This window comes from Schistocerca cancellata, chromosome 2 (genome assembly GCF_023864275.1).
Source record: "Schistocerca cancellata isolate TAMUIC-IGC-003103 chromosome 2, iqSchCanc2.1, whole genome shotgun sequence".
NCBI classification, from domain to species: domain Eukaryota; kingdom Metazoa; phylum Arthropoda; class Insecta; order Orthoptera; family Acrididae; genus Schistocerca; species Schistocerca cancellata.
The window spans coordinates 837,199,215-837,216,973 of NC_064627.1; the positions used below are offsets into that span (position 1 = coordinate 837,199,215).

A 17,759-nucleotide genomic window follows, 5' to 3' on the forward strand; every position below is an offset into this window, starting at 1 on the left:
TCTAGGGGACTGATGACCATAGATGTTAAGTCCCATTGCGCTCAGAGCCATTTGAACCTTGTATGGATGTTTTCTTTATTCCAACTGTTTTAACTTCAGGCTTTCGTCACTATTTTGACGAATTATTACAGCCTGATTGGGACGTCCAATGCGCTCAACTTTTTGCCTGTAAATAACATGAAAATAAGTAAGTCGACACTTAAATTTAAATTTGTTTCAGTCATTTATGACCTTTGTATATCACATTAATTCTTCTCCGTCGATTATTGCCGTTCTATGTTTTTTATAATTTTTACAGTTCTTAATTTCTCCATGTATTTTTCTATTTAGATGCATCTGAAGATGCAACTCTGACGCTGTGAAACCGGTGGTACTACTAAAGGATGATACAACACCTGTTTACGGTTTATTTTACAAGAATAATACATAAGGGCTTTGCATGTGTTAGTGCCTGAGGATGAACAGCCTTGGGTCGTTATGTGTCACAAATAAATTATGATGTTATAAAATTAACAATCCGTAAATATCGTCATTGATTGCGGCACTTCTAATGTTGAGAGGCTAGAAATATTCCGCAAGTGTTTTGATTATTCGTTTTTCCAGCTTCAGTGGGAATGTGGATCTGCTAGTTGTAATTTGTAAGAAGGCACAGATCAATGAGAACCAGTTGCAGCCCTTTGTGACGAACGACCACGGCAAGAAGCGATGAGATGTCGACATGCACTGTAAAGTGTTCAGCCCACGCCGCGACTGGGGTTCCCTCTGTGTCCAGGCGGAATCCTGCTCCTTCAGGCTGCAACACTGCCCGGCAGCCGCGAGCGGCAGGAAAAATAGGCACGAGGCGTGGCACGTATGGGCGAACATCGGTGACCACAGCCCAAAAGTCAATGGGTCAATGCAGTGCCACGTCTCCGCCAATTTATTGGCGCGTCGGCACGCTCTTCCGCTTCCAGGAATAGCTGTCAACAGACGAAGGTTACGGGTCCGCTGATTCTTGCGGAAATTCAGACAAATGAACAGGGATACCCGGGCGGGTCTTTGAGGTGGATCACGCTAAAGCGGATGACGGTGTTGACGACCTCGATGGTCAGCGCTGTATATTTAAACAACCAACGAACCACCTGAAAGAGTTGACAATGGTCCCTGACGCAAGACATAAATGGTTCAAATGGCTCTGAGCACTATGGGACATAACAACTGAGGTCATCAGTCCCCTAGAACTTAGAACTACTTAAACCTAACTAACCTAAGGACATCACACACATCCATGCCCGAGGCAGGATCCGAACCTGCGACCGTAGCGATCGCACGGTTCCAGACTGAAGCGCCTAGAACCGCTCGGCCACTGCGGCCGGCGAGGCAATACAGAGCTGACTCTTTTCTAAATGAAGAAATTCTGTTTTAGGAGGTTAAAATATTATTTATTGCGACTGCAGCTTCGACACACGCTCATTTTCATACATTTTGAAAATAATCAGACACCAAAAAAAAAAAAAAAACACATGTAATTACAAAATTGAGAAACGTTCAAAAATAAAAATTTGGAAGATACGTGGGATGTTGTAACCTACGAACCATACATACATACTGTGACATACTGGAACATAGTTATAAAGAGTGTAAACGTGAATACACGTCCTAGTGTAAATTTATCCTCTGTTCTATACACAATGCGAACACGTTTTAGATGGTTGGTTAGAAGGCAGTGAATATAATAAACGCTCAAGTCAAGTATTTTTGTAGTATGCGTGGTAGATGGATCACAATAGCGACGAAGAAGTAAACATACAAAGAGCATACGTCTTAGAATGCAAAGATGCTCATATGTGGGGTCGTTATGATTGCAAAATGTAAGTACACAAAGAAGAAAGTAACAGAAATATGTGTTAAATAAAACGGAGTCAACAAATGATACAGAGAATGTTTTCAATTTGTGAACCGCTGCTTTCGTCTATACCCCAGATTTTAGACCTATACTTATAATTTATAGGTCTTGTTGTGAATTAATAGTCACTTCATCTTTTTACCTACATTTAACTTACATTCTCAGTATCGTTTGTTCATTCCGTTCTTATTTAACACACATTTCTGTTACTTTCCTCCTTTCTGCGGAAAAGTCTTACAAACATATGAACAATTTGTATAGTATATTTGCATTCGAAGATTCATGCTCTTTGTATGTTTACTTCTTCGCCGCCATAGTGATCCATATATCATGTATGTTACACGAAAATTTTGTCTTTAGTGTTTTTCATGTCTACTGTCATTTCACCAACTTTCTAAAGTGTGCTCGCAGTGTGTGTGGAACAGCGGATAAAATTGCACTACCACATACACACTAAAGAGTCAAAGAAATTGGTACACCTGCCTAATATCGCGTAGGGCCCCCGCGAGCAAGCAGAAGTGCCGCTTCATGACGTGCATGGACTCGACTAATGTCTGAAGTAGTGTTGGAGGGAACTGACACCATGACTCTTGCAGTGCTGTCCATAAATCCGTAAGAGTACGAGGGAGTGGAGATCTCTTCCGAACAGCACGTTGCAAGGCATCCCAGATATGCTCAATAACGTTCATGTCTGGGGAGTTTGGTGGTCAGCGGAAGTGTTTAAACTCAGAAGAGTGTTCCCTGGAGCCACTCTGTTGTAGTTCTGAACGTGTGGGGTGTCGCATTGTCCTGCTAGAATTTCCAAAGTCCGTAGGAATGCACAGTGGACATGAATGGGTGCAGGTGATCAGACAGGATGCTTTCCTACGTGTCACCTGTCACAGTCGTATTTAGAAGTATCAGACGTCCCATATCACTCCACCTGCACACGCTCCACGCCATTACAGAGGCTCCACCAGCTTGAAGAGGCCCCTGCTGACAAGCAGGGTCCATACCTGTACAGGTCCATCCGCTCGATACAATTTGAAACGAGACTTGTCCAACCAGGCAACATGTTTCCAGACATCAACAGTCCAATTTCGATGTTGACGGACCCAGGCGAAGCGTAAGGCTTTGTGTCGTGCAGACATCAAGGGTATACGAGTGGGCCTTCGGCTCCGAAAGCGCATATCGATGATGTTTCGTTGAATGGTTCGCGCTCTGACACCTGTTGACGGCCCAGCACTGAAACCTGCAGCAATTTGCGGAAGAGTTGCACTTCCGTCACGTTGAACGATTCTCTTCAGTCGTCGTTGGTCCCGTTCTTGCAGGATCTTTTACCGGCCGTAGCGATGTCGGAGATTTGATGTTTTACCGGATTCCTGATATTCGTGGTACACTCGTGAAATGGTCGTACCGGAGAATGCCTACTTCATCGCTACCCCGTAGATGTTGTGTCCCATCGCTCGTGCGTCGACTATAACATCGCTTTCAAACTCACTTAAATATTTTAAAACCTGTCATTGTAGCAGCACTAACCGATCTAACAACTGCGCCAGACACTTGATGTATTATATAGGCGTTGCCGACCGCATTGCCGTATTCTGCTGTTTTCATAGGCCTAACTCTGTATTTGAATACGCACGCCTATACCAGTTTCTTTGGCGCTTCAGTGCAGTATCAATAATACAGTGCAATTTAATTAAATGGTCTTCCATTCCCGTGACGTCAACGTTTCGAGTGGCCTCGTGTACTGTGATGTCAAATTCCCGACCGAAGTGTATTTCGATTTCTGGGACTCTGGATATGTTTAAATGATAAATCCAGAAATAAATTTTCTTAAATTCCACTCTCCCATCTTCCTCTTTTTGTTATTTACTAGCTCTGTTTAAGACGTCGGTAACTTCATTTGTGAGTTGATTACAATTAGTTTGATCGAATTATTCGTATGGTCCGAATACTAAATCGACTTAATTTGATTATGTGAAGGTAGTATGAAGTGAAAGTAGTTATCAATCACATAGTTTATTGTTCTAAAACACACAAGAGTATGCTCCTACCAAAGTTTGTTATACATTGAAATATTTGCCCGTCAAAGTTAGCCAAACCACTAAACGCCCCTGCAAGTAACTGCCGTCTGTTCAATAATGTGGTCGGCTCTAACATTACATAGAGTGTCTGCACTTCACTGTAGCATTTATAGTGCTGTTCGCTATGAATTCACAGTTAAGGTTTTTTAATAACTGTTCCATGCTCATAAATCCAATTATCTCGTACTTGATGCTTTATGCGTTTCACAGTAATTCATAAAATAAACAACACGGGGTGTTCCGAAACTATTCGTTTAAATTAATACGGAAGATAGAGAACATCGAATCAAATATATTTAGTAGTTGTTTGTGTGGTCCCTGAAGGCAGTTTCTGATGATAGGAACGATTTTCACAAACGGTAGTTTACATGCTATTTACAAAAATGTAGACTTTCACGGCCGGAAATATCATGTCCATTATAATTATCCGGGCTGTTATGCCGTGGTCGGTTGATGAATTTTGTCTCAATTGGGAATTGAGAAATCCAGATTTCGGCTAGTGCCTAGTCATTACCAATGCACTATTTTTTAATCTCGATGCATGTTAGTTCCCTCAGACCGCTTTCATACAGCAGTTGCTTCATATGTCCCAGAGGATGAAATCCAGACACATGGAATCAGGTGGCCTGCATTGCCAGGCCACAGAGCCAATTGGGAATTGAGACAAAATTCATCAACCGACGGCGGCATAACAGGCCGGATAATTATAATGGACATGCTATTTACAGCAGTGATATTCACAGTAACAGCTCGAATACGCGACCATTGGCCTGTATGCACGCAGTACATCATCGAACCAGTGACTATCGAGCAAAGATTCTTGGCATGCCCGTAATGGTAGCAGCAGCGACGGCAATTCTACGGACGAGGTTGCACTATTTTTTAATCTCGATGCACGTTAGTTCCCTCAGACCGCTTTCATACAGCAGTTGCTGCATATGTCCCAGAGGATGAAATCCAGACACATGAAATCAGGTGGCCTGCATTGCCAGGCCACAGAGCCACCTAGGCCGATCCATCGTTTCCCGAAGGTGACAGTCGGATGATTCCTCACAGCAACGCTGAAACGAGCTGGCGCTTCAGGCAGTACAGCAAACTATCCACACAGAAAGCACTTTTGAATGTCAGTAGATATTTCTAGTCAGCAATACCGAAACAACATCCTACGTCAGCGCCACTAATAAAATGTTCTCTAGCATTACAGGTTGACTTCAAAGGCCATATGTTCCTTATCGAAATATATATTTTTTTAATGTTCTCCACCTCTTGTATTAATTTGAACGAATAGTTTCGGAAAACCGTGTATATTGCGGGAATAACGGAACTTTGCTCCAGCTTGTGGCATGTTTTCAAATTATTGTATGCCGCAGTAATGTACACGTAAGAAGACGATCGCAGGAGCAAGAAGTGGAGGATGCGACGCACCAGCCAGTAGTGTCATTCTGTCGCATCTGTCTGCAGCGTGCACTTTGGGGTACTTGTGGAGTATTTAAGGTTGATTTTCACGTTATATTTCGTATAGTTGAGGGTAGTTAGCTACTGTAGCGTTCATTATCAGATGAGCCAAACACAAGAAGTACTACGTTAATAAGGACAGCTGTAGTCATCGGAGCATATACGAGGGGCGTTTGAAAAGTCCGTGCAAAGTCCGAGAGATGGCAGCACCGGCGCATATCGAGATCATGTTTAGTTAGTAGCATCTTTGGAAAGAACGCACGCCAAGTTTCAGCCATATTGGTCTATTTCTTTGTGTTTGGCATTCGTGTGAATCAAGGAAGTCGAATAATTGTCAAAAAATGGGCGAAGAATTTAGTGTGGTGATTAAACATTACTTTATGAAAGGCAAAACGCCTCAGGAGACTAGAGGGAAGCTTGATAAACGTTACGGTGACTCTGCGCCTTCGATTAGAGCAGTTTATAAGTGGTTTCAAACTTTTCGGTGTGGCCATATGGGTACAAGAGATGCTAAACGTTCTGGACGCCCTGTTGAAGTTACGACTCCAGAAATCATTGATAAAATCCATGATATGATGATGGAGGACAGAAGATTTAAGGTGTGTGAGACTGCTAGTGCCGTGGGCATCTCGAATGAACAGGTACATAATATTTTACATAAACATTTGGATATGAGAAAACTATCCGCAAGATGGGTCTCGCGACTGCTCACACTTGACCAAAAACGGAATCGTGTGAAGTGTTGCATCTGTTCAGGAAGAATTCACAGGATCTTAAGCGTCGTTGCGTCACTGTGGATGAAACATGGATACATTACTATACTCCTGAGAGTAATCAACAATCTAAATATTGGGTTACCAAAGGAGATGCTGCACCAAAAAAGGCGAAGACCAGTCCTTCGGCCGGAAAGATTATAGTGACTGTCTTTTGGGATTCGCAAAGGATAATCCTCATCGACTATCTGGAAAAGGGTCGTTATTAGTCCGTTTGAAAACCGAGCGCAAAAAAGTCGTTTTCCATCACGACAATGCATCAGCACACACCTCAGCAGTTGTGGTCGCAAAATTAATGGAAACAGGATTCCAACTCGTTTCACATCCCTGTATTCTCCAGACTTGGCTCCCTCGGACTACTATTTGTTCCCCAATTTAAAGAAATGGTTGGCGGGACAAAGATTTTATTCAAACGAGGAGGTGATTGCAGCAGCTAATATCTATTTTGCAGGCTTGGACAATTTCTATTATTCGGAAGGGATCAACAAATTAGAACAGCATTGGACGAAGTGTATAAGTCTAAAAGGAGACTATATCGAAAAATAAAAAATGTTTACCCCAAACATGTAAGCACGGACTTTTCAAACGCCCCTCGCAAATTGTCCTAGGGAGACAGTCAACAGAACCAGCGGCGCATTGCGGCGATTTCCCCAGCTTTGCCCGTTAACAGTAAGAGAAGAGCTGGAGCCTTTGTCTTGGGACAGAGACAGGGAACACCATGACGACCACTCACATTACTCTCTGTCCCCCCCCCCCCCTCTCTCTCTCTCTCTGCATAGAACGCTTCTTACTTGCACACGACTGTAGTTCGTCTGCGACGCGGCTTGCCATGCGTTTCTACAAATGCCGAATATCGGAATGGGGGCATAGCTCTACTGAAAATTGTGAAGGACAGTGCCATCCGGTAAGAATTCAGTGAGCTCATAGAAAACCAGAGACCGAGATACTAGAGTCTTCAACATTGCAGTATGTAAAACCTCCGTTTTTATCCCGACCTGATTTGATCGAATAGCAGCCCAATATTTATTATTAACATGACCGTGAACCTAATGGGGCTGGTAATCGGAATTGACTGCTACCAAAGTTGTTACTTTCCAATCTGTCCTGTTCAATACTATAATACTGAATGTATGGTAATAAGGAACACCAACACCGTCTTACTAATTACGAACTTATATTCTTCTCAAAACACAAAAAGGACACAGTCACTGCCTTCGTCATACATATCTAATTATGGCTATTCTCAGCACAGGCCTTCTTCATTTGCCATTATCGTCACACGCTAATCCATCACTGCATCCAATACTGCAATCCAAGGTTAGGCCGGCGCGGTAGACGCGAAACTAAATATCGGCAATAGTAATGTCACTGATCACTTTTATAAAGATACTTCATCACGTTCCCGGTATTTATTTATTATTTAGGGGTCTAACCACGGCGATGGTGACACCCTTCTCGGTTAAAAACCGTGTATTCCAATAATGGCCTCCACACACACACACACACACACACACACACACACCATTCCCGCCAACCACTCTAGCGCATTTCGACACTCGCTCTCGCAACACGTCACAATCGATTGTTCACCCTATCGATCTGTGCCGAGCCCTTACAAGTATCCGAATTACTCGTAGCGTTGTCCAGCACTGTTTTCATCGAACACGTAGAGGGTTCAGAAACGGGCTCTCGCGGCTATAGGGTGGTTTTAGTGAAAGTTGAGATTTTACGTCAACAACAGTTTGTTGCACGCAGGGCGGTGTACGGCGACGCAGACATCTACCTGTTGGACGACCCGCTGTCGGCGGTGGACACGCACGTGGGCAGGCAGCTGTTCAAGCAGTGCGTGTGCTCCCTGCTGGCCAACAAGACACGCATCCTGGTCACGCACCAGATACAGTACCTGCACGCCGCCAACAAGATAGTCGTCATGGACGAGGTGAGTACGGCTTCTAGCAGAGGCTTCCTACGAGAATACCTCGTTGTGGAAGTTCCTTTCCAGAGCTGCAGCGTAAGGTACGCGCATGTCTTGTCGGAAACAGTGTCCGTACATGTCGACGAAAGCGCTCGTGCAGCAGACACCGTCTTCAGGACATCTCAGTGAGTAATATTGCAGAACAATGTTTGTGACCGCTCTGTTAATACAGTTGAGCGCGCCATTTGATAGGAAGCACATCGATTAAATTATTGGCCACGTTCGAAGCAAGGCTGATTTCCACTGTCTCTTGTTGGGAGAAAATGGTTCAAATGGCTCTGAGCACTATGAGACTCAACATCTCAGGTCATCAGTCCCCTAGAACATAGAACTACTTAAACCCAACTAACCTCAGAACATCTCACACATGCATGCCCGAGGCAGGATTCGAACCTGCGACCGTAGCGGTCGCGCGGTTCCAGACTGGAGCGCCTAGAACCGCTAGGCCACCAGTGGCCGGCTCTCTTGTCCTTTTTCTTGTGCCTTTGTTCCGCATCGGTGCATAGTCAGCATGGTTAGTGCCGGATTTGATATGGTTAAATGAGGAGGGCCGGATGCTCTCCCTGTCCATCCCGCTACAGCCCCCCCTCCCTGCCCCTACCCTCACCGTAGAGTTGCTCTATTAGTCATCCTTCTATAGCTGAACACATGAGAGTGCGATTTTTGCACCAGTAGAATAATTCAACAACACGCGAAGTGAGCGTAATGAATGGCCTTTTTGTTTAAGGGATCTGACACTATTTGGAGATATGGGGACATCTGACGTTCCAAAATATCTTAAGATGTAAAATCATCAGTTGTCAAATTCGAGACAAAACTGTCAAAACTGTGATCTTCACTAAGTGACTCCAGACACTACGGTGTCGTCTTCAGACACACTGTGTCCAAGACTCAATACTGTCTATTCGGATTTCACCTGTTATTCGGTCTCATATGCGGTGACGCCGATGACATTGTAATTCTGTCAGAGACAGCAAAGGAACTGGAACAGCAGCTGAACGGAATGGACTGTGTCTTTAAAGGAGGATATAAGATGAACAGCAACAGAAGCAAAACGAGGATAATGGAATGTAGTCGAATTAAATAAGGTGATGCTGCGGGAATTAGATTAGGAAATGAGAGGCTTAAAGTAATAAATGAGTTTTGCTATTTGGGCAGCAAAATAGCTGATGACGGTCGGAGTGAGAGGATATAAAATGTAGACTGGCAATGGAAAGGAAACCGTTTCTGAAGAAGAGAAATTTCTGAAGAAGAGAAATTTGTTAACATCGAGTATAGATTTAAGTGTCAGGAAGTCGTTTCTGAAAATATTTGTATGGAGTGTAGCCATGTATGGAAGTGAAACGTGGACGATAGATAGTTTAGACAAGAAGAGAATAGAAGCTTTCGAAATGTGTGGTGCTACAGAAGAATTCTGAAGATTAGATGGGTAGATCACATAACTAATGAGGAGCTATTGAATAGAATTGGAGAGAAGAGAAATTTGTGGCACAACTGGACTAGAAGAAGGCATCGGTTGGTAGGGCATATTCTGAGGCATCAAGGGACCACCAATTTAGTATTGGAGGGCAGAGTGGAGGGTAAAAATTGTAGAGGGAGACCAAGAGATGAATACACTAAACAGATTCAGAAGGATGTAGGTTGCAGTAGGTACTGGGAGATGAAGAAGCTTGCAAAGGATAGAGTAGCATGGAAAGCTGCATCAAACCAGTCTCTGGACTGAAGACCACAACAACAACAACAACAACATGCGGTGACGATGATTCCTGGTTGTAGTCATTCGTGAACGGCTAAGCCCTGATTTTCTTTGAACAGCTCTCTTTTTTTAAAAAACTAATCCACAGACGTGAAATTGCGCTTCATGACGCTCTAACGCCTTTGGAGACCTCACCCTTCGGCTGAGGAGTTTCTGTCTTTCTAGTGATTCGCCATTTTACAAATTCCGGCAAATCGCCTTACTATTAACACTCTACCAGTTTACTCGTGACAAAGCCAACATTGACACGAAGCACCGACGACTACTGGACGTCCAGTGTTATCAATCTCTTGTCTAACCGGCGTTACGTTGTAAAGTTGTAGTCCTTGACGTCAACCGAACGAGGTGCCATATTGGTTGGCACACTGGATTGGCATTCGGGGAGAGTAAGGTACAGATCCCCATCCATTCACTCTGATTCAAGTTTTCCGAACTTTCACTAAACCGATTAAGGAGAATCTTTTTCGTGGAGAAGATCACGGCCGCTTTCCTTTCTCATCTTACCTGAGCCGAGCCAGTGCACCGCGAGTAATTATCTTGGAGTTTCCAGGACATTAAACCTTAAAATGTGTTCTCCACTTGTGCTTTCTCTACCGGGGTGTACAGTCTGTCCTTAGTTATTTCACCAACACATGTAAGGTGCTACATTTTTACATAGACGTCGAACGATTCCGACCTGTGGTGTTGCTCCATGACCATGATTTCACTCATTCGTGTGAATACTGTCCAGTTATAAAATACTGTTACAGTTAAGTTATGAAAACAATCTTATCCGTAGGGTATCCACAGCTAAAATAATTATACATACTGACAGGATCACGTAAGCAAATTAAAATACACTGAGGTGTTGGAATTCTGGTCGTCCGTTTAACCCAGGAAGCCACTTCTGAAGCCTTACTACTATGCAAAATCAGTTTTCATTCCACACACAAATGTATAGCAACATTTTCTGGTAAGTGTCCTCCTTAGGTACTGTTTCCTTTGAAATATTTAGGACGGTGAGAAATTTCGCTTCACATAGACTTTCATTTTAGGATCACTCCTACCATTTCTGATGATATATTGATGTTGCCAAAATTGAAGCGGTAGACACTGGTCTATTCTCCGATGTCATCTCAGTACTCAAACGTTCAACAATCTAGTCCGTTTCACGTTACGACACGTGATACTGATATTATTGCTCTAATTATGCCTTCATTCGGGTCTACTCTTATAACATTTTTGTTTTAGAGACATCTGGCGCTCTCCATACGTAAATTGCCAGTGACAACAGACTTTATTAAGTGTGACTTCCGTTGGTGGTTGCATCAGTAGTGCCTCTCATAGCATCTTGGCACACGCATTTAGCGATTTAGATAACCTGGGACATTAGACCTTATAACTAATTTTATGATAGCGGCTCATTCCTTTTGTCTTTAATTAGCGTGCCATGATTTTAATTTTTAGTATTAAGAATTCTGAACTTAGTAAGTCAGTAGCACGCAGAAATACACCGGAGAATATAGCTGCATGGTACGAGACCGTTTGTACCACTCTGAGCGACTACAATAAAACAGCTAACACGGCGAACTGGACTATCAATCAGTTTTACCAGCACTTCAACATTTCAGTATATTTTAATTTGTTTGAGTGATCCTCTCAGTACGTGTATTTAAGTTACGAATTCCGAAATTTTACGCAAATGGTGGCGACAGTGATGTAATCTTCTAAAATTCTTTGTGTGATAGAGCTTTGTCCTCGTGACACAGTTGCCGTAAACAAGAGTGCAAAAACATGATCACTGCCTTTTTCGTCAGAAGCTGAGGAACGTTCGGCAACTTTTTCGTTTTGTTGAAATCACTGTAGTCAAAAATAGAAGGTAAGATGAAGTACGTAACAGCCACAGGGGACCCCGTATTATCTGTGCCGCATAACGAATACGGCTGCTGGAGCGCAGTCAGACGCCGTGAAGGTCAGAGGCACATCTGGCGAGACAAAGGAACTGTTCATTTGTTTCTGCAGGTAGAAATGTACGTAAGCCCTATGTCCCCGATACTGATTCACAGAAAAAAATCGATAGAGCTGTCTTTTAAATGTTGTGAGAATTAACAAACAAAACCCGCATAGATATATCTAAACGCAGGCCGCATGGCCTGTCCTAGTATAGCTTTAGGTGGTTTCTCTTATTCTTTCTGTAGAAATGTTAGGTAAATCCGAGTCTCGCTACTGGCACAAATATCGCAGATAAGTTCAAAATCCGTGAAAATGAGAGATATTTGTTTATATTTTTCTGCTGCCAGTTACATTTATGTATTTTAACATACTGCAACGCGTTTCAAGCATGTTTTGCTCATCATCAGGCGTTTATGCGTACAGGTATATTCTAGTTAAAGATGAAATGTGTTAATTTAAATTAACGAAGAACACTGTTTGTTCACTGTTCTGCTGCTGGCATGGCTTTTGGGGTATTTGTGTAGAGGGAGGGGGGGGGGGGGGGAGAGGGGGTTGAGAGCAGTGTGTGTCCAGAATATTTCCATTTTTCAATGGAATTTCCAAGGCTATTGAAGCATTGTAATGGAAATATTCATTCACAGTACACAAAATAGAGAGCATATTTTTAATGAGACAACTGGATTCAAAACTCAGAATTCTTCAGTAGCCTTAATTCAGTGCTAATGCAACAGATTTAAGATGTGCCAGTGTGAAACTAAACATATAATAATATAAAACGTAATAACTTGAGACGGAGAGACATTTATCGGTGATTTGCTACAACAAATGTGGTTACTCAAAATGTTTTCTGTGTTGTGGCAGTTGGTAGCGCGTGCTCCTGCACGTAACCGCGCTATTCACACACGCGCGCTTTAGTAGCCGTGTGGCCTAGACTCTTCAGATGAATGTGTTCTATGTGCTTTCTCTCGCGTAGCTAAATTCTGTTATTTGGTACAGCCTCGTTATATGCGTGAGTGCGGACGGGAAACTGGGAGTTTGGTTTTGATGTCGGATCACCACGCCAAAAACGCAGTTCCAGAGGCTACTGTTGAATTAATCTATATGTCCTTCCACTTCCAACGGAGACCTCGAAAGTCTATCCGACAAGAAAGCAGGCAGTCGCAGGTATCTCATTCGAGAGAACACAATGCCGTCCATAAAACTTTGCTCCTACGGGCGTACAAACAGCAGCTTTGTCACAAAGTAAAACATGAGGTCATGAGACGAAGGAAGATATTGCCGGAGACACTTCTAGCAAAAATAGATGAAAACGACTCATTCGTCTATTTTCTCTGTTTCTCGGACATTCCACACCTCCGGCATGGTAAACACGCCAATTGTTGCATGGGAAACCACCCACGTAACTCACCGAAAGTGAATGTGTGGTGTGGATTGTTAAAGGAGAGGGTCATGGGCCCATTATTCTTCGCGGAGCCTACAGTTAATGCAACAACGTACGTAGACATGCTGGAGCTATGTGCTGTGCTACAGCTTCCTCGTGCCGTAATCTTTCAACAAGATGCCATACCATGCAATTTTTCGAACATTAGTTCAAATGGCTCTGAGCACTATGGGACTTAACATCTGAGGTCATCAGTCCCCTAGAACTTAGAACTACTTAAACCTAACTAACCTAAGGACATCACACTCATCCATGCCCGAGGCAGGATTCGAACCTGCGACCGTAGCGTTTTCGAACATTGTGAGAGATATCTTCGTTATGAGTACCCAGAGCGCTGGAATGGGAGAGGTAGTCCATCAGTTGCTTGCCCCGCTAGAAGCCCAGACATTATGCCACTTGATTTTTTTTCTGTGGGAGTTTATCAAAAATCAAGTGTATTAGACACCAGTTCGTGATCTACCAGATCTGAGCCATCGCATTCGCGCAGCAGTAGCAAATGTTGCACCTGCAATGCTGCAAAATACTTGGAGAGAAGTGGAATGGAGATTAGATGTCAGCTGCGTCACTAATCATACGCATATCAAGGTGTATTAGGCATGTAAAGAAAAATTTTGAGTTACCGTTCTTGTAGAAGCATACCGTCAATAAATATGTCCATTACGTCTCATGTTATTACGTTTTATATTATTATATGTTTAACCCGGACACTTTGTATTAAGTGTATATTGTTTACGTATATGAAGAAGCATTGTGTGCAGCGAAATAGTCCAAATCAGTGGAGGGAGGAGGAGGAGATTAGTGTTTAACGTCCCGTCGACAAATGGTTCAAATGGCTCTGAGCACTATGGAACTCAACATCTTAGGTCATAAGTCTCCTAGAACTTAGAACTACTTAAACCTAACTAACCTAAGGACATCACACACACCCATGCCTGAGGCAGGATTCGAACCTGCGACCGTAGCAGTCCCGCGGTTCCGGACTGCAGCGCCACAACCGCTAGACCACCGCGGCCGGCTCCCGTCGACAGCGAGGTCATTAGAGACGGAGCGCAAGCTCGGGTGGGGGAAGGATGGGGAAGGAATTCGGCCGTGCCCTTTCAAAGGAACCATCCCGGCATTTACCTGAAGCGATTTAGGGAAATCACGGAAAACCTAAATCAGGATGGCCGGAGACGGGATTGAACCATCGTCCTCCCGAATGCGAGTCCAGAGTGCTAACCACTGCGCCACCTCGCTCGGTCCAAATCAGTGTCAGACTAGCCAGACATACAACAGCTTCGCCAGAGTACCAACGATGTGAATCAATCTTTTGCACGCCAAAGTGATATATAAACAGTATATCACACGTTTACCGCACCATAACAACTTAATGCAAAAGTATGTGAATCCCACACAGGCTGTGATGTCAAGCACAACAAACAATGAGGCACAGCTCTGCACTAGCAGAAGACACCGTTTGACATCGATTTGTGGTCAAACACTGCCTCCCCTCTCTCCATCCCTCCCCCCAAATATCCCCAAAAACTACTCCACGAGTAGAACAATGAGAAAAATGTTGATTTAGATTTTGGCGTTTTATCTTTATGCAACATATATCTGTTTGCATAAATGCCTGATGATGAGCAAAACCTGCTTGAAACGCGTTGCAGCACGTTAAATTAAACATAAAATACATAAATGTGACTGGTAAAAGAAAAATACAGATAATTATTCCACACTGTACCGCTCCCTACAAACCCGCGTTCTGCCATGCTGATTTTGTTTTTCCGAGGTTTTCCTAAATCGTTTAAGGCAAATGCCAGGATGGTTCTTTCGAAAGGGCACGGTCACTTCCTTTCCCATCCTTCCCTAATCCGAGCTTGAGCTCCGTCTTTAATGACCTCGTTGTCGACGGGACGTTGTTAATTCCACGAGCATTTTCATCACTGGAATACGAGTGCGCGTAGCTTATCCTTTTAGACGATACCTTTTCTGCGGCTTTTGCGTGTAGACTGCGGGAAAAAGTCTTCTGTCACGCATGACTATGTTTTGTAATCTCCATGTTGTTCTTATGTTGCCTATGAGAAACGATTAGCTAAGACATCGCTATATAAGGATTAAAACACGTTTGTAACTGACGCTTCAGCAAGTCGAATGGTAGGGGCCAGCCGCTGGTCGTTTGTAGTTCTTTCTCGAGGGCCAAGTATCTGATGTGTTGCCTGTTCTGCAGATGCACGCACTGCCTTGTCAAACATGGCTAGCTGGACGCCGGCAACTCTACCCCGTCGCTGAAATCCGTCAACAACAGAGCTACTTTATTCAGGCTGACCCTTAGGACTGAATACACATGAGTCTTATTGGGGGTGTCATAGTGTGATACGCGTTTTGTAAACTAAAATCTCATCCGTGTGCAGAGAACAGCGAAAGATGAGGATTCAAGCGTCTTTCATAAAAGGCATGATATGACGCCCCACCGGTGGATAACGAGTATCACAGAAATGTTAAAACAGATTAAGGCAGATCCGAAACAGTGGCACAACCACAAATAAAGTTTAATTTTGAGGAAGGCACAAGTGATTCGTACTATACCGTCCATCACCCATTGTTGTACGAGAGGATTTCAAAAAGTAAGTTACATACGTCGTAAGGCCGTTTTGCAACAACAGTACAGGTTATCAGGAGAGAGTACGGTTTCTAGGTTTTGTATACACACAGTTCAGCTGCGGTACGGTTTCACAGACACGCTGTTCAAAGGCCTGGACTTCACCAACTGCTTCACGATTCACTAATGCACAACACTTCAGAGTCTCAAAAAGCAACAAAATGAAGGTCTTCGGTCTCAGTATAGTGTAGAACTTATTGTTCCGGAGCTGATGCAAGAACATACAGCTACCGTCCCGGTTGTTCATCTCTCTGGAAGGACCTATGCTCTCACAAACGCTGAGAAATGGATGCAAATGTGTTATGTGTTGAGTGGTGCCGTCGATAAGAGTAAGTGGCTCGGGAAATCTGTGCGACCATTCGACCATAGAAGGAAAACCACTTCGGCTTGCTCCTGAAATGAATAACAGACCACTGAGCTTCAACGTCAGAGCTGAGATCACACATCCTGAAACACAAAGTATAATGACATTCATCAATGCCATCAAAATGGAAACTATGCATTAATTAAATAATAAATTAATACCGTGTGATTTGTAAAGTAATGTACCATTACTAATTGCTTCATTGCATACACACTCTCCGTTTCCGGATATAGGTGTATAAGAACCTTTTTTGTTCCTCTTCCTCTCAGGAATCGCCTCCAAATGTTTACCCTCTCACTCAATATTCATCTTATGTACAGTAAACAGAGAAACGGCATGTGTTCGTATTTATCTCGATTTCTTCGTCAACTGTAGATTTTTTGAAGTCATAATTGGAATAAGCGTGATCTTTTATCGTAACTTAACAAAAAATGTCAGCATAGATCGCAAGTTGTGTTTATTTTTCTGGGAACCGGTTTCAGTCGTAGAAAAACCATCTTCAGACCAGTATGACACTCCATTGGTGACGAGGCTTAGTTGACGAAGTGCCTCTTAGCGCTTACAAGGCTACGCGCATCGGTTCCACGGCTCACCAATTGAGGCACATAAAGATCTGAAGGTGTTCTTTCTATAACTGACACCGGATACCAGGAAGATAAACACCATTTTCAGTCTAAACTGGTTGCTTTTGTTAAACTGCAGATTCCTTGTTCCATTGCTGCTATAAACTGTTCGAAACAGAGTACATTGATGTCCTGCCCTGCTTACTAAACGTAGACAGCATGTGGTTTATGCTACTACTCCGAAAATTTCAAAATTACGACCTTTCGCTCACCGTTGTCTTGTTGGGTCACGTATTTCCTATCATCAATATTTTCATTTTAAAAGTGATTTACAACTTGCCACTACTGAACTTATTTTTTTAAAAACCTGTATCACTTCTAAGTCTCTTGCATGTAACATAATTTGCTTTGCCTCGCAGGGAAAAATTGAAGATCAAGGAACGTTTACTGAGTTGGCTAAAAGAAGCACAACGTTCTTTAACCTGATGTCTACGGCAGAAGATGGACTGAAAGAGGGGGATGTCGCTGCAGAGAAGGAGAAGGAAAGCGAAAAGGCATCACAGGTATTGTTGTTTTCATACACTAGCAACACCGCAGCTGCTCTCTATTGGAGTTTGCAGTATTAATATTTATGTGAATTAACCCGCTTTATGTTGCCACTAATATGACAAAAATCCAGAATAGCAATCACTGTCGTTTCTCTTATTCCATAATACTAATATTTTCGCAAAAGATAAACTCTGTAATTACCTCCAACGTCTCTGCGAGCTTCTACTGCGGCTACCACAAGTAGTCTGTAATAATGTTACAAAATTTAGATATTACACTATATCGCAGTTATTTCCGCGAGATATTTTCGGTTTTATTACAGCTAAAGCGTCTATCACCTTATTCAGTAACCTCTT

General features: G+C 43.1%; 1 protein-coding gene across 1 annotated transcript in view; it reads left to right on the forward strand.

Annotated features, from left to right (window-relative positions):
* LOC126162751 (ATP-binding cassette sub-family C member 4-like) overlaps positions 1-17,759 on the forward strand; it is a 386,365-nt gene that overhangs the window by 256,384 nt on the left and 112,222 nt on the right. The window contains exons 11-12 of the mRNA XM_049919433.1: positions 7,938-8,121; positions 17,274-17,417. Of these exons, the coding sequence (XP_049775390.1) occupies positions 7,938-8,121; positions 17,274-17,417 (328 nt within the window). The remainder of the gene's footprint in view (positions 1-7,937; positions 8,122-17,273; positions 17,418-17,759) is intronic.